Genomic DNA, 21,563 nt, shown 5'->3' with positions numbered 1-21,563 from the left:
GCCCATCAGCTCTATGTGTGTCTGTGTGTGTGTGTGTCCGCCGAGGACATTTTATTGCACGTTTTCTGTACCCCCCATGATAGATAGATTGCGTCAGACAGAACGATAGCCCGGCCCAGCACCACCCTCCCCTTTCAATGTCTCGGATTTATCCAGCGTGGAAAAAAAAACAAAAAACTGAGAAAAGTTTTTCCCTGAGATTTATTTGGAATTTATTTTTTATTTATTTTTATTTTTTCTTCGGCGGCTCTCGGTCGGCGGTTTTTGTTTCAGACTATTTTTCCGGGTCGATGGAGCTCTCCGCTTTTTTCCCTGTATACCTATTTTGTTTTTTGTCTGGGCCCAAAAAACGTAAACGTATATAGAGTATATACGACTTATACGTCGACACACACAAGAAAATAGTCGACGGGTGGGAGACACGCCCCTCTCGGTACGGAAAGAGGCTTGATGGATGGCGGCACGACTCTTTCTTATTTTTCTTCTTCTTCTTCTTCTATTTGTTATATTTGTGAATGCGGGGCATTTCCCTTGTCATCTCGGATATAGAACGTTCCGATAACTCTTCTTCTTCTTCTTCTCTTCTTATTATGTTTTCCATCTTGTCGTTCCGTGCGACGACTCGCCCCTTAATTACAAAAATGGCCAGAAAAATAGAATGCCAATATATATACAGTATCTACTATGCGACAACATTTGATTTAGGTTAAAGGCAGAGATAGCTAGAGTAATACCAAAGGATCACTGGGTAGGACCAAAAAAAGGGGGAAAAATGGAAAAACTTTCACGAAGGAATACACACAACGTTAGACGTCAAGAGAGAAGATATAAACCTTGTGTATATATACATCCACCTCCTCAAGTCAAAGTTTCTCCCGAGATCTGCCGAGATCTGCCGAGTATCTGAAAAGTCTTGGGAATGGAATAACGATGGAAAGGCAAAAGGAGAGTTGTGTTACATGCACACTTTCGGCTTGTTCACAGGGAACGCAGCTATAGAGATAAAGAGCTTGGATATAAAGGAGGGTGGTACACCGTTGATCAAGCCAATCAGGAGTGACTTGTTGTTGATGTGTGCCGGAAGAGAAAGAAGGAAAATCGAGAGAGAGAGGGTGACTACTCCGAGGACGGATGGAATTTCAATAGAAACTTGCTTCAGCTAAAGATAGAATGACTTGATATAAAAGAAGATGAATAACAAGACGGGTAGGAGGGAAACGAATCTTGTTGCTTTTGGGGGGAAATACGGAGGATAACAGTTCAAAGGCAACCCGGCAGCAGGAGCCAAATAGCGAAAATTCGACTGGCTCGCAAGGTACTTTTCGCAAGGTTATATGGCGTGTCGAGATCGTCAACGCTGTCGACTTGTCGTGTCAGTTCCGATTCGCTGAATCTTCTTCTTCTTCTTTGGAGCTTCTTTCTCCATCCTTCCACCCTTTTTCCGTTCCATTCCCGACAAAGTTACGTGCCCAGCACACACACTTTTCTTCTTCTTCTTTCCATCCCGTCCGACTTGTGTGTGTGTATAGCCCAGCCCACCTTTTAGATATATATATAGATTATATATACCTTATAGAAAAAGATCTATATACTTTGACTAGGAGCTCGGTCGATCCCTTTTGTGTCCCGTTTTGTTTGATTCTCTTCCACTTCGACACGCTCCGCATGTTTTTCTTCTTTTATTATTTTCCTCCTTCCTGTGGGCTCATAATAATAACAGTGACTGGGCGCATAGATTTTGGTCGAGTTGCTTCTACTACGTCTTAGTATAGTAGATCGTTTTTCCCCCCTTTCTTTTTTGTGTGTGTGTCTGTGTGTGGGACAGGTTTTTGTGTAAAGGATACGTCCGGACGGGTTTCAATTTTCACGTCTTTTGACGACCTGTCAACACCGCCGTACGCAACCATCCGGCCGTCGGTCGCGGTCAATGAATAGATTCTGAAATTGGATATATATGTGCAACGAGGAGGTTTTATATACTACCATGGCGAAATAGTAGTAAGTGGTTGTACAGCAGTCTTTGCAGTCGTTGGTAACAGGTCGAATTTGATTGGGCGTATACCTACACCAGTTAATATAATCAACTCCATTCAAGTGTGGCGGTGTAGGGGAGGGGGTCTCAATCAGGAGAACTTTATTATTACAAATCTGGCACATTGTAGCCATCGAATAATAATAACAGCAATAATAATAAAAAGAACCGATTGGATATTATTTATAGTTGGCTGGAAGGCTCGGATTAGAAAGAGTATATCTCGATACACGTGATATATATCTGTCTGTAAGAGTTGCTCCAGTTTCCAGGGCTGGAAAAAGAAGAATCTCATTGGTCGGGAAAGTAAATATTAAGAGGCAAGTTGGAGAAAGAGAGATTAGATGAGAGCTTTAGAATGTTATTCCACTTCTTTATTGGATGTTGTGGATGTTGCATGCGCCACAGTTGCTGCTGCTGTTCCTCCGCTCTCTCTCTCTGCGTGTGTGTGCCAGTCAAGTTTTTCAACACGAGCAGAAAAGTTCACAAAAGACAAAAAGGGGAGAAACAGCAGCAGAGGACGTATCATATAAGCGTGTGTAATGCCTTGCGATCGATTCCGCTCCAATTGCTTTTATAACTCTCATATAACTACTACTAGCACGTTCCTCTTTCTTCTTTTTCTTCCCCCTTCCCGTTTTATTTGGCCCTGGTGCGGTGTGCGTTTTTGTTGCGGCTGGCAAAGTTTCGTGAAAAAAAAAATAGCGCGTGTTTTGAATGAACTATGGCCACTTTTGAATTTTCGGTCTTGCCCGCGAGTTTTGAACGGCGTTATTATTTATTATTAATTCGGGCTCGATCGCATAGTCTCTCGGATGAAGACATTCTTGATCCAAACTCTCTCTATAGGAGTTATCAAATAAATGTGAGCTCGGTATATATATCTATATCTATAATTGATTGAATATGCCAATCTAATTGTAATCTAGAATCCATTAAGAATATAGGCGGGTTCCCGGGACGCATTCTGTCCGCACTTTGTTTCAATCTGGTCGCCGCGATCTGTGGAGGGTCTGGTCTGCTCCGATTCTTTCATTCTTTTTTTCCTTTCATTTATTCGTGCTGAGCTCATGAAACGCAATGCTGCTGCCATTCTTCTTCTTTTTCTTTCTGTTCCGAAAGATATAGACACACAGCACGAAGGACGTGAGGCTGTGTGTGATGTAATCTCTTTTATTGGTGCGGCACAGGCGGAGAAAGCCGCGCCCGCGATATCAATATAATGCGGGAATCCCATTGTGTTGGGTGCCATGGCTGGTGGTGGTGGTGGGAGGGCACAGTCCCGGATTCGCGCCCCAACTATCTCCTGATGATTTAGATCCGATTTCGTCTCTTTTTTGCCTTTTTTCTCCTACTCTCCTTTCCCATGGCAGACCCCAAACGACCAATGAGGAGCGGCTATATCTGCGACGTACAATAGGCATTGACCCGAGGAGTTGCAGTAGATCAAACGTCGTCACAGCCAAGAGGGAAAGAGAAAGAGAGCGGAGAAAGTCTTTTATGACTCCTATAAATAGCTCTGATGATGATCTATGTAACTCTGATATACTGGGGCCCTTGATTGCCAAATGATGATGACGATATTATTTTTTTTATTTTCTTTTTGGTTTCTTGTAGAGTGGGTGGGGGTGCTACTGATGCGGCTGGAGTCCGCACAAATCCAGCCGACGGGGCTACACACACATTTTCTCTCTAATAATGGCAGTCGCAGAAGAAGAAAAAAAGAATAGTAATAAAAATAAAAGCAAAAGAAGAAGACAAAGCGACCTGTAATAGTGTAGTAGCAGTCTCTACTGTAACCAATCAGTTGGCTCGTCTGTCACCTCTCCCCGACGTCGTTAATGAACAGAAAACCATGGGGATAGTGAGAGAGAGAGAGACTAGCAACCTAATGTAACATGGACTTGTGCTCTCTGATTGTAACCTTCCATGTATATATTATATATTGAACGACAAAGAGAACGAGAGAGAAAGATAAAACACGAACCAGTCGCTATGTGTATAGTTATATATATGATATATCAAGATGTATGGTCTCTCTCTTTCTCTTTTGTGTTTTCCATTTCTATAGTAGCCAGGCTGCTGGTAAAGCTAGAATCTTTCGTTGCTTTATAGTACTATATATATATATCTATACACTGGCGGGTTCTATTGATTTATGTGTTATTTTCTTCTTCTTCTTTTTGAGTCTTTTTCTCTCCTTATTCGCAACAGTTTCTTTCATTTCTGATTTCTTTTTTCTTTTCTGTATTTATTCTCCGGCTCGGCTTTTTTATTGTATCAAAAACTTTGGCCGCTGCCTGAGCGACCACCAAGTCTCCATCAAGCATTGTCTCTGGTGCTGGTGTAAGTCGTTGCTCTGTGTTACAACACACACCCACACACGGGATAGAGAGAAAGAAAGAGAAGAAAACAAGAAGAAATAAGAATTGATTTCACGTTCGGTTTCGGGGCATTGTTAGAGACAGCGAAAATGGCGTCTCCTTCAAAAGCTCTTTCGCCATTTTCGGTCGCTGTTGTTGTTGTTGTTGTTGTTGTTGTGTTGTTGGGGGATGACGTGAGTTTTTTTTTGCTATTTTCTTTGGCTCGTCTCCGTTTTGTTTTTTCTTATCTCGTAAGAAATAGGAGGGACAGACGTAATAACGCAAACACATATGAACCGTGCCGCGCGGTCGAAAGCCTTTTATCTTTTTCTCCCCTTACGGAATACATTAGCCAATCGATATGTAGTGTATAAGGAAATGACTTGGAAGTGGCCGGTCAAATGGCCTTTACCCTCCTCTCATCTCACCACCAACCCTTTGATGAACGACATTTCTTTGACCCGGTTTCGTTTTGATGTTCAACAACTTGTCTCAAATCTGAATCGACTTTTTCCCACTTTTTTTGAAAAATCAAAGGCGGGAAAAACCAAGAAACAAAAATCCAATTCCAATACCAATTCCAATATGCTCGACAGAAGATGTAGCAGTATAGCAAATGGCTGTCGTCTAGTCATTAGAGTTGCGCATGCAAAATAGATCCGGCCCCAAGTTGTAAAGTATTTCTCAGAAATCTCGACTTGTTATACAGACATATCTCCCCCACCAACCCCCCAACTTCGTCTTCAGACGGGGGTGGGGGCTTTATTAGCAATGCTGAAAAGAGACTTCCGATATATCAACTTTTATTTCCTTTTTGAATCTCGACTGTTTGATATTTATGTAATTTTTTGTTTGCAATCCGGGCACGTTTTTTTCTTTTTGGGGGGGCTGAACATGGAAGAAAAAAAGGGGAGGAGCTCACATTTGCCCGGCAAGCTCAAGACGTCAAAAGCGCCAAGAAGAAGAAGAAAATCGGCGTCGGCTGGCGGTAGAAAACTGCGGGTTGTGCAACATACAAAAGAGGGGGATCTAGAGAGAAGCAGCAGCAGCCGGATAGAGCCGGAATCAAGATGGATATGTGTCTGCCGCTGCTGCTGCTGCTGCTGCCGGGTATATAGTCCGTGTTCATGTCCGCCGGCCTGAATATATATACTACACACACAGAGAGAGTCTAGTCTAATAAAGAGATAGAGAGACGGATAGAACTGAGAGAAACATAAATTGCTTCGATGCAATAGCAAAAAGCGCCGAGAAAGACGGAAGAAAAAGTTAACTTGGCCTGCCCGTCCGCTCTAGCGTGAATCTACTCCGACGGCTGCGAGATTTTGACGAGTAGAAGAAGAAGAAGGAAGAAGAACCAAGGAGAGAGAGTTCCAAATGCAGCAGTAGATCTTCTTCTTCTTCTTCTTTTTGCCCAGCTGCAACTTTCCCCCCCCCCCCCCCCCTCAGCTCCTAGCCGCTGCCTCTGACGGTCTCCGCTATTCTCTTGATATGCGAATTGGATCGCCTTGTTCGCCATCAAAGGCCTCCTCTCGATGGCGCATATATACACACTACCAGTGAGTGAGGGGCTTTGAAACTGGGCCAAGTCGCTTCAAACTCTTTTTTTTTTTATGTTCTGGTCGAATCAAAGGGAGGAGCCTCTAGGTCCCTCCTCCTTTGAAAAATAAAGTTCACAAAAAGATCAAATAAAAATACCATCAGTTGTATAACCAGTAAAAAGAGAGAGAAATAAAGAACAACCTTCGTGATGATAATGATGATAGAAAAGTGAAAGAAAAGACTATGAGACTCTTGTTTGCGCTCGGCTGGGCAGCACTTGGCTAACGAGCGGTTCCGTTCTTTGACCTGCGATCGCGCCCCCTTCGTCGTCCTCGTTCTCGTCGTCGTCTCTTTTGTTTTGAACCCGCCTGGGAAGGGACTTGCTCGCATGTCACTTCAAGTTTTGGCGTGTGCGCCAGTATGTCTTCCCTCCTCGTTTTATTTTTTTATTTTGTAATGATTTTATTCTTTTTTTTTATTTTCACTCTCTCTTGAATATCCGCCGCGGTTAGACGCGCTCCAGCGAACCACCAAACCCGCAGAGGAGGAGGAGGAGGAGAACATGTCAACTATAAAATCCAGCGGGAAAGGAAGTTGGTCGCTTTTGAAATCCGTCGCTTTTCCGTCCCAGACAGACCGCCGCACCACACAGCCAAGAGATGATTACTCGACATGTAGGGAAAAAAGAAGAAAGAGGGATCTCTCTAAGGACTCATTATCTAGACTTTCTCGCGGTGATTACACGTCGTTCAGTTGTTTTTCAAACGGGAGCGCGCGCTGCGCTGCATGTTGACGTGGCGTGTCAAATGGCTCGCCATCCAGTTGGATCATTAAGGAGCGGAGCTCTCTTTTCCGCTCTTCCAGCGTATAACAATGCCCTTGGCTCCATTTCTTTAATGGATATTCTTATTACCCACCCGACCCCAGTCTCCTATAGTATATCCCCAAGAAAAATTTTTTTGGGAGAAAACAAAAAACAAATTCCGGCCCGGATGAGCGGCATAAAATTTATTTAGTGGAGAAATTCTTGTGTTTATAGTAGGCGAAATGGGGGAAACTCTACTAAAAACGAATCTAGCGATTTTGTGAATATCAAATTTAGAAGAGCCGCTCAAGGGTTAATTGGGGGGCCCCTATATCTATGTATACATATTCCATCACGTCCGCCACGTCGGCTTCCGGTTCGATTGTTTCCTGTTTGCAACATCTAACGAAGAGATGAGAAAGCACCCCGATAATTTGATCTTTTTCGTCCCCCATCTCGCCATCGAAAGTTTGGGCGATATGTTTTGTTTTTTGAACTCCCGCCATTAGCGCTGTCGTATTTTTTAGCCGTTTGCACAACAGTCGAGTCCGATTAGTAGTCTCCCTCGAGTTGCCCTTTCTGGAGATTTTCTCGGTATCTCTGCCCACGCTCTAGCGACAAATTTACATGCGTTACAGTCTAAACCCACACATACACAGATAGAGGAAACGTACCTTTCAAGTGCCGTACGTCGTTTGTTTCGTCCCTCATGCCACCGAGATCTTGTTTTCCCTTTTTGTTTTTCCATCCGGAACGAGTGAACGAGAAAAGCTCAAGAAACCGTCTGAGGAACTCTCAACTGCTGGGGGGTTGGCGGTAGAAATCGGTTAGGAATGTCATGAACCCAAAATGCGTAGGAGTTGTCTAAAAATGGAGAATGCAACAGTGTATTATCATAACGGATGGAGCTGGAACAAGTTGGGTCGAGTCGACTTTTCGGGATTCAAACGATGCCATCAATGTGGAAAGTGAACTGGCGAACGATTAAAAACAGCAGTCGGTCTCGTTTCTTGTCTCTTGTCTGGTGAATTTCCATTTCAAAATTTATGTATTCAGGGCGATGCGACGTCCTTTTTTCTGCATTCAGACTGGGCAAATGATTTCGAGATTTTCCAGGAATTTCTAAATGCGAATGTCCTGGAAATTTTGTTCTCTTTTTTTTTTTTTTGTATTTTCAAACCCATGTGACGCACACACACGCTGCGCACACAAATGTGTGGCAGCTCAGCTCAGCTCGGCATGACACAATGTTGCATAATAAGAGAAGCCGAAACCCCCGGTCCCGGTTGGCTTTTCCGGATTTGGGGCGAGTCGAGAGTTAAGGTATTGGTGTCTTATTAAAAGCCATAGATTCCACCGGGGCGCGATTGCATTACACAGTCAGCTGACTTGAGGGGAAAAAGGAGAGATATACTCCGGATAGCCTGGAGCTGAATTAGCGCATCGAGAAACCGTAAACCCCATCTCATCGGGAGTATCCAGCGTGTATACATAAACCAACCAAAGCTAACCCACCAGCAAAACTGGAATGCCGGAGCAGCAGCAGCAGCAGTCGAGAAAGAGGAAACGCTATATTAAATTGTGTAGTAGACATGTGTACATACATATATGCACATGATATTCCTTCGCATATGTAATACACATGTCGCCCTGAGCCCGGCAGGAAGGTTCAAAGGTATAACATGGCGAGTTGAGATGGGGGGGTAGGTTTATTAGTCGTAGAATGTGAGATCTATGCCAACCTAACATGACCCATAGATCAGAGAGAAAACAAGGGAATAGCCAAGCTGCTGTCCTGGTCTTTTGGAAAAAGAAATAAAAAAGGAGAGCCGGCAGCGGCTATGAATAATTGATCGCATATTTATTTTTTTATTGTTGGTCTCTTCTTCTTCTTTTGATATCTTCTTATTTTGTCTCTTCATCTTTTGACGGCGCCCGTACACGAGACAACTGTGAATATAAATAGGCGACATATTCAACTAACAAGTCTAGACGTTTGCATATACTACGTACAATAGTACACACACACGGCAGCCAGGAGAAAAAAGAAATAAGACAAAATGCTTTTAGCTGTGCGCAATTTTTTGGTAAAGAAAATATAAGAAAATAGGGACGTCGGAGGGTTGCGTAATAAAAAGTGTTGGAGCAGCTAGGGGACCCAAGTGGATCTACCGATCTACCGACATTTCCAGCCCCCCCTCCCCAACCCGGATTAGCATACAAGGTTCCTATATAGAGTATAGCAAGTCAGCCAGACTCTTTTCTTTTCTCATTGGCAGTTTATTTTTTATATTTTTTTTTCCTGGCAGATTCTGACAGACTTGCTTTTGATCAAGTTTATTTTGCATGAATAGTAGAGAATAGTAGGAAGAGAGAGATTCGCCGGGGTTTTCCCCCCTTTGCGAGTTGGCCATCCATCAATGTGCAAAGGAGGGGTCGGCTGCTTCTGCTGCTGCTGCTGGGTGCCAATCTATCAACTCCTGTTTATCTAAAGTGGCCAGACAGCTGCCACCTACCACTAGCTTTAAACATATTGAGAGATAGACACACACACACACAGAGAGAGAGGGCAGCAGCCCAGTCGAAGCTTTTGATCCGCCAACCTGAAAAGTGAACTTGGGAAGGCGGGAACTTCAAAAAAAGGAGATAGATAGAAGGGGGATAATAATACGAAAAGACGCGGAAACGTCATGAAGGATTTGGCGGGTGGGGGACAAATCAAATAGAAAATGTCCGCCGGAAGGAAAAGCGGCGGCATCACTTTGCCGCTTTTCAGACTCATCGGCACGGCTTTACTTTTTTCCCCCGTGTTGCTTGTCTTATATTTGCCATCGACAAACAAGCTGATGAACGAGACGATCCTTCCTATAGCTCTCCCTTCCATCTTTCAGAGTCGTACCCAAAAAAAAAAATAAAGTCCGGCGAGTAAGAGGAAAGAGAGACGGACATGACCGCAACCATCTCTCTCTGGGTCGACGTGCGTCTGTGTGTGTTGACTTATCGATCCACTCCGGCAAAAAGTTTATCCTTTTTCTTTCCTTCTTCTTCATCTGCCTTTTATCTTTACATGTGTATCTACGTGTACAACCGAGGAGGAGAGATGTTGTATGCGCCCCGTGCATGTCGATTGGTGAAGGGATGCCGGTGGTTTGTGATCCGCGGAAGAAGAAAAAGAAAAATGGGAGGTCGACGTTGTAAATAGAAGAAAAGGGTCGTGGGTTTCAGCCATTTCGTTGCGCGATTTCCGTTCATGGTAAGAGAGAGAAGGATTAGGTCATGTGTGTACTTTGGCGCCCCATAGTACATATACGCCAGTTCTAGTTGTCTTTATCTTCTTCCTTTTTTTTTTTCAAGTGGAGATGGTTAATATCGGGTGATGCCAACCGTGAAATTCGTTGCTCTTTTCTTTTGAAAAGAACCGAAGAAGAAGGAGCCTAAAAAGTCGTAAACACGGCGAATGTATAAACACATTCCAACTTTCGGGCAAGCTTTCAACATTCAATCGATCGCTGCTGCCAATCTTCTCTTCTCTTCTCCATCCCTTTTTATTTATTATTCTTTAGTTATTTTTTGGCTTTTCCTTGGTTATATTTTTTGGGTTGGAGTCGGGCCGATTTGTCGGCTCTTCTTCTACCAATTTACGGGTGTCGGGCAATCGGCCAATACACTCTGCACCGTTACGTACACACACTTTGTGCATATTATAGGCCTCCCTCCTCCATCCATTTTCCCGTACACAAATGGGCCCATTTTGGCTGCAATTCACGTCCAATGACGGGCAGAAAAAAATAAGAAAAAAACTAAAAAAACTAAAAGGAAAAGAAGAAAGAAAAAAAACGAGAGTTGTTGCCTTTCCTTGTCGCCAATGACGAAGAGAAATGAGTCGGCAAGGAGCCCGTCAACATTGTCGGATGATTTAGGATATGTGTAGGACTAAACAAACACACACCAGAGTGGGCCGGGAAAACATATGGCCAACGCAACGACGAGGGCCTCTCTCCGTGCTTGGTTGGCCGGTCTCTGATATACCTAGTCTATTGGAGCGTGTTTTTCTCTCCGACCCCCCGTCACGGACAATCGACTGGGGGGATAGATAGATTGATTGATTTATCTCTCTGTTATAAAAGATGTATAGTGTGCATTATTCCGTTTTTATGCGCTGGAAAACCTTGTACGGTTAGTTATCCCCCCTTTTTTGTGTAGACATTGTCGATCAGGATCATTTTTTTACTTTCTTTTTCTTTTCCTGTTGAAGAGCTGGGCAAAACGAATAATTTACGCTCGTCTATACCGAGTGATGTATGTGTGTGTGTACCTACTGTTCCGCCAGACTTGACTGTTGGATCCGGAAGGGAGGAAAATGAGAGAGAGAGAGAGAAAAGGTCCTTGTGTGTAACTCCGCTCGACTAGCTATCCGCCTCGCTCCTCGATCCCGGAGCGGCTTTCCGCTTGATCTCATAACGTGCAGATATATACCGGGGACGACATTGAAAGCTGGAGGCGATTTTCACGTCTCCGTGAGTCTTCTGCGACAAAAGAGGGGCCAACGAGATGATGCGGCCAACGAAACGTGAATTTTCTCCTCGAACCCGTGAAGCTAACGTCCTTGCTTGACAGCAGCATTTCACGAAAAAGGAAATTTTATTTTTTATTTTTTGGGGGAAAAATAAAAATAAACTCACGTTTCTACGACACGTTGAATTTTCTAAAAGTATTTTTTCTCAGAAAAAAATAATGAATTTGACATTTTTTAACAATTTTCTTAATTAGATTCTTTTTTTTCTACATTTTCCAGGTCAATTAACAACGTCAGTTTCAGGAGCTTCGGTCGTTTCGGATTTATGGAGTCCTAAAGGGGACTCGTCTGGCCAGCATCAGCACTCGGTGTCGCTCTCTCACGACGGCAAGGCGCTGGGCACCAGCATCGGCAACAACATGCCGTCGTTCGACGTGTCGTTGCCACTCAACGTGACCACTCAGTACGGAGCTCACGCCCATCTTGTCTGCCGCGTCCAGGATGTTGCCAACAAATCGGTTCGTTTTGCCCAGCTACTTTTTTCCACCCCTATATTGTATATCCTCCTTATACTGTACTATCTACTCGCGTTGGACGGTAATTAATTGGCCGGCTCACTCACACTCTCACTCTGCTCGTTCACACGTCCACATTGTAGGTCTCGTGGGTTCGCAAGAGAGACGGCCATTTGCTGACGGTCGATACGGACACGTTTATAGGCGACGGCCGATTCCAAGTGCACCACCCGGCCAATTCCGACATTTGGACGCTGCACTTGAGGGCCGTTCGCGGCTCCGACGCCGGCAAATACGAATGCCAAGTTTCCAGCGAGCCCAAGCTCAGTCTCGTCTATCAATTAAACATTGTCGGTGAGATAATACATCATTAATGACATTTGGATGAACCTTTGTATTTACCTATTGCCGCCCCCTCGCCCGTCTATTACTACTTGTTCATCATCAAGGCGAGGGGGGAGGTTGTGGAGAAGTGAAAATCATAGCTCGACTAATTTTCATCCTAAAAATGTATCATCATCCAGTTCCGCAGGTGGAGATCAGAGGAGCTCCGGACATTTACGTCATGGCCGGTAGCGGTGTGGCGCTGCATTGCGTCATTTCGGGGCTGATTGAGACGCCGCCCTACATTTTCTGGTACCACAAGACGGAGCGGATCGCCGGATCGGCACTCGAAGAGTCCCGCATGTTCGAAGGATCTAAAGAAGCCGCAGCGCTGGCCTCATCGGGTCCGTATTTTTTTTTATTCTCTTAAAAAATAAAATTTGGAAACTAAAAAAAAATAGAAAAATGGAAATGAAATCAATATGATCGCCAGCAGGCGCTACGAAATACGGATGGAGCGCCCGCGTGACCCGCCTGGGACCCGACTCACTTCTGGCAGTCTTGAACGTTCCGCCGGCCACGCCCGACTTTGCCGGAAACTATTCGTGTGGACCACCTAGCCTCCAACCGGCCAGCGTCACTCTCCACGTTCTAAATGGTATTACAGTAGGCCCGTGTACACACACAAAGTGCTGTTGGCTGGCTGGCCACATCAGCAGCAGCAGCCGGCCGTCCAGCTGGTGTTGCACTTTATTTCTTTTTTCTTTCTCTTGCCGCCCGGCCCCATCATTTCCACGAAAAGCGAGGAACCGTACACTCCTGTCTCTTTCTCCCAGATATTGACGGATCGCCGGGTGAATTGCTAAGCTGGGCAGGCCGTCCTAACACACAGGACTCTATAAAACGCCTTTTTTTTTCTTTTCTTATTCCTTTTCTGTCCGTTTCGATCTCTCAAAACCCGAGTTGAATTGGCTTAATTGGCCTATCCGTCCCTGTGCCGTTCCGTTCCCAGTCTGATTCCGTAAGTGGCGCACGTTGGTTCCGTTTGACTTTTCTCTCTCCCGACGTCCCGATGCCAATCTTTTCGACTTTAGCACCGACGGGCCGGTACATGCTGGTTCGAAACGGCGGAAAGCGTCAGACACACACAAACCTCCATAGATCGGCAAATCCATAAAAACCTTTTCTTTTCTTTTGTTTTTGTTTTTGAAAGAAAAGAAAAGAAAATCGACTTTGGCTCTCTGCTGTCGGTTGGGTGGTGAAGTCCAGCTGAGCGGACACAATCTTGTTAGACAACGGACCTTGTACAGATGTTGTATAAACAACAAGCCAGAAGCAAACAGAATAAAGAAACTTAAACAACTTTTCAAAAAAAAACTACAAATAGAAATAAATACTTTTTATGAGATGGGGGGTCCTTATACATATACTTGCCCTCCGTCCCTCCCAGTGTGAGAGAGCGTTCTTGCTGGACGTCCGTCAACACCGGCAGGGTCTCTCTCTCTCTTTAAAAAACAACAAAACAAAACAAACAAGTCGCGGTCGTAAAAAAACAAAAGGAGAAAAACAAATATAATAAAATAATATTTATTTTCATTTTGAACGCAGTTCACGCGCGCCCCATTTCGACCGTGAACGCGGGGTATAAAGCGGCTTGAAATGTGATGGCGTGTCACCGCCGCGGCCCGATGATGTATCGAGACTTTGATGGGCCGGCCGGGGCTCTCTCACTGTCGCCGATCCTGGAGATAGATGGGCAAAGGGAGGGGAGGAGTTTTCTTTCTTTTCTTTTTCTAAAGCTCCACCCACCTTTGGCATTCGTGTCCTTTTGATCCGGCTGCTATCTCTAATGTATTATTACTATATAGTTCTATTTCCGTGCAATTTTGATGTTTATTTCACTCCGGTCGGTTCAAGTTCGTGAGACTCCTGGCGTTCTCGCCGGCTAAAAATAATCAATGCCGTCGTATATATGGGAGGGAGGGTCGGCGAAATTTGATGTCCAGCACGAAATGTCGGACAAAGTTTGGCCATTGCACCTCGCGACCTCTTTGGCGACGTCGAATAAATCTTGTAGAAAATCTACGTCGTTATTTTTTCATTTCATATAAAAAGTTGGGAGAGAAGGTGGGTGTGTCCACCTGGGTAACTCGATTCGAGGGAATAACACGGGCAGGATGAACACACTCTTTTTTTTTCCTTAAAAATAAAATCATTAAAAAATTGGACGGAGTATCCAGGACGAGTCCAAAGAAGAATTTTATTTTTATTTTATTTTTTTTAATTTTTTGTTTTACGAAATCGATCTTGTTATGTTGCCCAGGTCTCTAGCGAGCTTCTTTACGTACTGTTCCACTCCGGTCATCAAAGACTGCCCCCCGAAGGTTTCATCCAACTAAGGGGAAAAAGAAATAAATAGAAAATGAGATTTCTTTCTTTCTTTTTTCTAGCTCTCAAAAGTCAACGTAACGATGAAAACTAGCAATGTCTCCGCGTGCCCCGAGCTATTTGCAACTGTCTTAGCAGATGGGCCAGCCGGCGCACCGTCGATTCCTCCAAGGACGTGGGCAGCAGCAGGAGTTGCTCAAATGTCAAGTGCTATGTTGGTTCGGTCTCTCTATGTGCACATTGGAAGTTGATCCGCAATTCACGGATCCCTAGTTGCGTGTGTAGCTGGCCGGGGGGGTTAGATAACTGTGACTTGACACTTGTGCACATGCACTACTACTACAAATCCATTGGACATCCCATCCGTCGGAAAGAACCGTTTGTTTGCATGTTGTACAATTAAATTGCGACCCCCGGTTTGGCTGCGCTATTCGAGTCAGCCGAGTCGGATGGGAGAGCCCGATCCTTACCCCCCGCCATTTTAGTCGTATCCTGGACCTCCTTTTCCCCCCATCTGATAATAACCGTATCACTATTGCGTATTGGCTTTGACAGGGGAGCAGCCGGCGGCCATGCAACACGGGAAAAACGGCGGCAGGGGCGTTGTCGTCCAATCGGCTTGGACCTAGTGGATGACTCTGCTCTTGATGGCCGCCACCAAATGGATGTCGGGCTACTCGGCGATGGCCGGCGAGAACTGCTTGCCGCTGGACGACGAAGCCTGGACGCCCTCCTCCTGCTCGGCGCTGGCAGTCGATGGTAATTTGACACCAAACTGTTCGACCGATTGGGCCGTTTCACCAATCTCCAGAGGTGGAGAGCCGGGCCAGGCTACTAAGCCGCTCGACTCTTTCTCGGCGGCGGCGGCGGCGGCGGCGGCGGCGGCGGCCGGACAAGACGTGCCGTCACGATGTCCGATGATGATGATGATGACGACCCACTCGGCACGCAGTTCGTGATTGCCGAACCGTCTGGGAGTTTTTTCTTTCTTTTCTTTCCTTTCCTTTTTCGGCTGTGTGGGAATAAACGAAAGGGACGCGTGCGGGTCTGTAAATATATGAACAACGTTGGCTGGCAAAACCGATAGCGAGGCGCAAGAGAGAAGTGAAACGAGACCTGGTGGTACAACGTTGAACGTTATTGGCTATCTAGATAATCTAGACACATTTTTTGAAATTTTTTTTTTAAACTTCATTGTATAATTAACTTTATGGCGATGAAAAAAAAAAATCCCATCCATCTCTGCTAATACCCCTCCCCTCTATTTCACCACCCTGTTCTCAATTACATAATACCATTGGAGGCAAAAGAATAATAAAAAAATGATGACGAAAGAAAAAGAAATAAAATAAAAAAAAAATGACCCAAAAAGGTTTATTACAACAAGACATTCTGGTGATTATTCTAACGAGTGTGTACATTTCCTACATAATATAATGTTTGGCCATTGTCACATGTATACGCGCCACCGGCACCCTTATTTCGAAAAAAAAAAAAAAATTATTTGTCACCCACTTCCTATTTGTTGTGTATCATCCAATTGCATACACCGACTAGTGTCATGTTTTGTTATATGATTATGTTCGTACTAACCAGACCGGGATTTCCGAATGATGACAAGTATACATATTTAATCATTGTTACCGAGTTTGGGAGTCGTTAACCATTCATTACAATTTATCGACCATTTCGACCCCTCCCACATTTTTTTCTTCCGTTGATTACGACATACTGTGACGTGATTAAGTGAACCAAAAAAAAAAAGCAGAACATGAAATTCCTAATTAAGGAAAATGGGAACTAATAGGGTTTTTTTTTTCTAAAGAAATTGAGAACTAATTAGTTGGAGATTGTGGGGAGCGAAAAGCAGCCCTGACGAGTCCCCGTAGGGATTCTTCTGTGCAGGTTTTAGGGTTTATGCGGAGAGTACGGGGTGAGTTGTTCAGGTTTTTTTTCCTTCTTGTTACATTCGATGGCAAAACATTTCCTGAATTGCTAGCCCAGTTAAAGGAAAGGTTAAGCTAGATGGGGAATACATTTTGTTAAATATATTTTTAATGTCGGGACTGCGTTGCAGTACTAGACTACTATACATCGCGTAACGTCGTGCAACTTGGACCAAAGTGAAGTTTAAACTGCGTTTAGTTACTAGACTGCGTTACGTACTTTTACCACCAGTGCGCACGTTTTGATACGTTTTGACGTCATAGGGTCATAGCACCTTATTCGCCAAATGTTTGTAAGTGATTTGAAGCATGTCTAACTTGCGGTTTAATTTTGCCAATTTTCTTTTTCAGCTGCAGGAAATTATGAGAAAAAAACGCAATGTGTGACATTTTTTTCGCAATAAGTTTGTACTGAATTTTGACTTGAAAGATGGATTACATTATCTTGTTTTATTTTTTTATTATTAAAAGTTTAAGTAGCACTAATTGCGAGCCCGAAGGGCGAAGCTAATAATCGCATACGCAGAAAAAAAAAAGCCGTGTCACTTTGTATGTCTGTGTGTATGTAACGCTCCATAGCTCGTGTGTTTCACGACAGATTTCAGACTTTTTGGTCTTAAAAATTACACAAAAAATATGCGGCGCGACCAGAACATAAATAATTACATTTACTTAATAAGTTTTCCCGTAATTAATGAAAAACTGTTAAAATAATTGATTATCGACTAGTGACATCTGGCGGTTGCGACTACAACTTTTTTCAATTTAGGTCAAAATTAATCACCACCAGATGTCCATAGCTTCTCCCCATCCAACCATGACGCAACAAGCAGATTTGCATTTATGTGTTGCAGTAATTAAACTAAAAGATGGTTATTTTTAAAATTCAATCATTGTAAAAATAGGAAAAATATGAAAATATGACTTGAGCAAACTAAACGTAAATAACTTGCAAGGATATTGAACTGTGAATGAAAAATCTCACAGGATTGCAGTTGCGAAAAAAGTGTTGATACGCTTACTGGCTTCCTAAAAGTGCACATCTGTACAGTGATGTGCACGTCATACGGTGACTTATTCGAAAATTTGACGTTACGTCGTACGTTACGTCAATTTTCCTTGTTTTTGAAGTTTACGGTGACTTCTACGTAAGTGAAAAAAAATACTGACTTTTTACGTATACTTTTGACGTGTAAAAAAGTCCAGTTATGAGTTATTACCGTAAAAGTCAAGAAACAATTTTAAAAATTTGGCAACATTTGCTTTGCGAAAATTCGTCTACCATTTTAAATTTATTAAATTTTAATTCTTCTAAAAATAGCCCTCCATGTTTAATTTTCATTCTTATTTTTTCCAAATGCAATCTTATGGGCAATATCTTATTATGGGCAATAGCAATAAATAATGTAATGATGTATATGTGACGTAACGTCATACGTTTGAAGTATGAAAAAATTTACGTTACGTTGACGTTTTTTTTTTTGACTTATTACGTAGTACTTTTAAAATACGTATGACTTCTACGTTTTTTTGGTACGTCAACAAATCCCGTTGACGTGCACATCACTGCATCTGTAGAAATATTGTTTTGAACCATGCCCTTTGGTAACCATGACAAATCAAAATTTCGCGATAGAATTTTTTTTCACAAAATTTCATAGAAAAAACATTGAATTTATAGAAAAATTCTGAAAATTAGGGTGGCATTTAGAAAAAAGTCCGACTTAACCATAGGACCTGAATTTGTCATTTAAGACAGTTTTCAACTGGCTTACAACTATCCCTTCGCGGCGAGCTGATAAGCTTGCTTTTCTATCTTAGCTTGAATATTTTTACTACCAAAATCGAAAATAGTCCTTTCCTTCTACGTTGCCAACGATTGCTCAGTAGTTGAAAATTTTTACCGTGAGATGCCATTCGACCGCTAGGTGGCGAATATATTTCACGAATATCATGGCCATCTATAGTTCACGGCCCATCATCGTACGCTTCTGTGTGGGGCCAATTTTGGGTTCCCTGCCCCTTTCCTGTTGCCATAGTACATAGCCAGAGGGTCGTAAGGTTTCGTTTTTTGTTCCACATTTCCGCAGATTTTTCCACCCTTTGGATGCCTGTGTGTCTGACTTGCAATGCCTCATGGTCAGAATCACAAGAAAGTAAGCGATTGGCAGTCTAGTTGGTAAAGCGGTGGATTTCCATATGAGAAGTGGGAGGTTCAAATCTGTGAATATAACAATCAATTTTTCATAATTTTTTCTTGTTTTTTCTATATTTTAAAGGAAATTAGATGGAATGCCTAGATTATGTAAAAAATGCGAGTTTTTTCACATTTTTTAAAACAAAATCTGAATTTGTTTTTTTTTCTAAGTCCTTGCCAAAGAAAACAAATTAAGATTTGAAGAAATGAAGATTAAGGCGCGTAAACGAAGTGCAACTTTGAAGTTTCTTTTTCTAACGCTAGATGGCTTTTCTATATTTTCAGCTGTCAAAACGAGTCAGTTTTAGTTACTTTGTAAATCTCTTCAACAGTTATCGGTAGCTATTGTGTGGAAATCTTTTAGTGAAAACTGACGTTAACTATTCCCCTAACAAAGCTCACTTGTTAGATTTTCGAAAATTGCATTTTTTTTCTACTTCCGGTTTTCTCATTTCAGTCAGTAGTTTAGTAAATATTCATTCTACGTACAAAAGAACCACATATTCGTGATCCTCGTAAAATTTGTGGTAAAGTTCATGTAATTTTTTGTACGATTTCGTACTTCCGGTTTTGAGAATTTCCCTGAACTACTGTTCAGGAAAATTCTCGATTTTGGCCAAATTCTCGATTTCGTTTAAAACATACTAGATCGACCCCAATTTTCATGGGGATCACGAATATCTGGTTTATTTTGACGACAGGTCAACAGTTGAGGAGCTATTGCTACTTCCGGTATACTTCCGGAAAATTTTCGACAAACTAGCAAGTGAGCTTTGTTCTGTGTATAGTTCTCAATATTGTAAGCTTAAATTTAAGTTTAAAAAATTGCACCTTTAAATCTTTGAGCTAAAAAACCTGATTATTGTTTCTATCCTTCTCAAGGGTTCCACATGGCAAAAATTTCTAAAAACTCTTTGTAAATTTTTCATCTAGCATTAAACTGCAAGGAACTCCATCAGCAGCTCTAAGAAGATCTAGCCGGACTAAATTACCCATCAGCCCATCTCCAAACGACGTGTCACTTTCCGCAGGACGTACCACGCGATCACAGATCAATCCTGACATAATCGCAAAGCAAAAGTAAGGAAATCTGAACTTGTTTTTTAAAGCCATATATTGGAGATCGATTTCTCTTACAGGTCTTTCATGCATAAATACCAAATTGCTGTCAAAAGCTCTATGGACTCGTATGTTCGAAGTGCAACTAGCGAAGTTGAACAGGTTAAAGTGGAAACACAAGCCACAAAGCGCAAATGGGAGGATACAGGAGGGACAGATGCCGTGCATTCTCCTCATAGTTCTCCAATTCAAGAGAAAAGAAACAAAAAGTAACTAAAAAATGAAGCTGGCGTTACGAAGCATTTGTAATTAACTAGCACTTTTGCAAACTTTAGATCAATAACAAGCACTCCATCAACAGCAAGTACCCCATCGACCAAAGTTGGTAGCCTTTTCATGGAATTGCAAAGCAAGACATTTACGCGCCATGACACTTTTTGCTGGGTGTGTCATATGGATGGCCAGGTAATGAGAAAAAAGTCCCAACGTTTCTGTGATGGATTAAAGTGAAGTTTCTGATTAGGTATTGGAATGTAGACAGTGCCCGCGTGTGTTTCATCAACGATGCGTTCAACTTCAGTCCCCAATTCCGACTGATTGGACATGTACGGAATGTTGCTCTGTTCGCAATGCCGAAAAACATAACCATCTCGAAGTGGACCAGTTAACTGAAATGCTCAACTTCGCTATGGAGCGAATCAAGTCGGTGGCTGACGCGCAACCTTTCTTTAAACCTGTTGACACGGAAGAATTCCCGCACTACACCGAGTATATTGTTAGTCCGGTGGATATCAGCCAGCTGGAGGAAAAGATTGTTCAAAGATCTTACACTTCCACTAGAGCTTTCCTGGCTGATTTCCGCTGGATCTTGCACAATTGCATAATCTTTAATTCGTCTCACTCAAAATTGACTAGCACGGCAAGAACGTTGATGAAGGTATTTTAAGGTTTAATATGATTTATTTCAAAATCTTAACCAAATCAAATTTCCCAATTGCAGGTGTGTAAACATGAAATGGCTGAGATTGATACTTGTGCCGATTGCTATGTGCATGCTCACACCAAACGAGAAACCTGGTTCCTGGAACCGTGTCAAAGGCCTCATTTACTGCTCTGGGCCAAACTCAAAGTAAATTTAATCTCAAGTCTTTCTCACAAATCTAGTTTTAAGTGTTTTAAGTGGCTTGATAGACACGTCCGATGAGCAGAACAAAAATTATTTAATGATGTGTTGTTTTCCCCAGGGGTTTCCTCATTGGCCGGCTAAAGCGATGAAAGCAAATAAAGAAGGCAATGTGGACGTGCGCTTTTTCGGTGCACACGATCGAGCTTGGGTGCCCGCCAAAGATTGTTTTTTGTACAGGTAAAACAAGAACAAGGTTTATCTTTTTGCAAAAAAATGTATGTCAATGTTTGTTTGTTTGCAGCCACGAAATGCCTATGCAGTTAAAAAATCAGCGCAAAGCAAATTTGATTGCTTCAGTTGAAGAAGTTGACCAACACATCAAAAAGCTTGTTGAGCGCTACGGTTCTTTCGCTTACCCCTCGCCACGTACGGCTTACAACCCAAATAAGGAGGACGAGCAATTACAACAACTTATTCCTGGGTAATTGACGTGAATTATTCATCAACTTCATATCATGTCATGTATTTGTTTTTGATTTCGTGTTGGGTCGGTAGTTATAAAGTATCAGAACACTCACAAAGCTCACTATGCAAGTCTGGCCGAGTTGGGGAGTCTGGTGAAGCGGAATCGATGAATTCTGATTCAGATGCAGGAGATGCTGCCGATAACGACCTGATTCCTCAAGCTAACCTGCCTGAAGGTGATCGTACAGAAGAAAATCGTTCTGAAGGTCGAAACTTCTTGGCCAT

General features: G+C 42.8%; 2 protein-coding genes across 2 annotated transcripts in view; both read left to right on the top strand.

The window, feature by feature from the left end:
- Positions 1–15,114, top strand: part of LOC124343376 (zwei Ig domain protein zig-8-like) — a 33,182-nt gene extending 18,068 nt beyond the window's left edge. Inside the window, exons 3-7 of the mRNA XM_046796713.1 lie at positions 11,538–11,776; positions 11,917–12,127; positions 12,298–12,501; positions 12,594–12,755; positions 15,041–15,114. Of these exons, the coding sequence (XP_046652669.1) occupies positions 11,538–11,776; positions 11,917–12,127; positions 12,298–12,501; positions 12,594–12,755; positions 15,041–15,114 (890 nt within the window). The remainder of the gene's footprint in view (positions 1–11,537; positions 11,777–11,916; positions 12,128–12,297; positions 12,502–12,593; positions 12,756–15,040) is intronic.
- A 4,229-nt stretch (positions 15,115–19,343) lies between these two features.
- Positions 19,344–21,298, top strand: LOC124325589 (protein kinase C-binding protein 1-like). Its single transcript, XM_046784437.1, has 8 exons — positions 19,344–19,394; positions 19,562–19,708; positions 19,768–19,956; positions 20,023–20,152; positions 20,211–20,624; positions 20,688–20,816; positions 20,932–21,050; positions 21,115–21,298. The coding sequence occupies exons 3-8, from the start codon at positions 19,775–19,777 to the stop codon at positions 21,296–21,298; spliced, it is 1,158 nt and encodes a 385-aa protein (XP_046640393.1). The 5' UTR covers positions 19,344–19,394; positions 19,562–19,708; positions 19,768–19,774.
- Positions 21,299–21,563: the final 265 nt, after the last annotated feature.

This window comes from Daphnia pulicaria, chromosome 1, assembly GCF_021234035.1.
Source record: "Daphnia pulicaria isolate SC F1-1A chromosome 1, SC_F0-13Bv2, whole genome shotgun sequence".
Classification (NCBI taxonomy): Eukaryota; Metazoa; Arthropoda; class Branchiopoda; order Diplostraca; family Daphniidae; genus Daphnia; species Daphnia pulicaria.
Note: the sequence above shows the minus strand (reverse complement) of the source record. Positions and strands in the feature narration are given on the sequence as shown.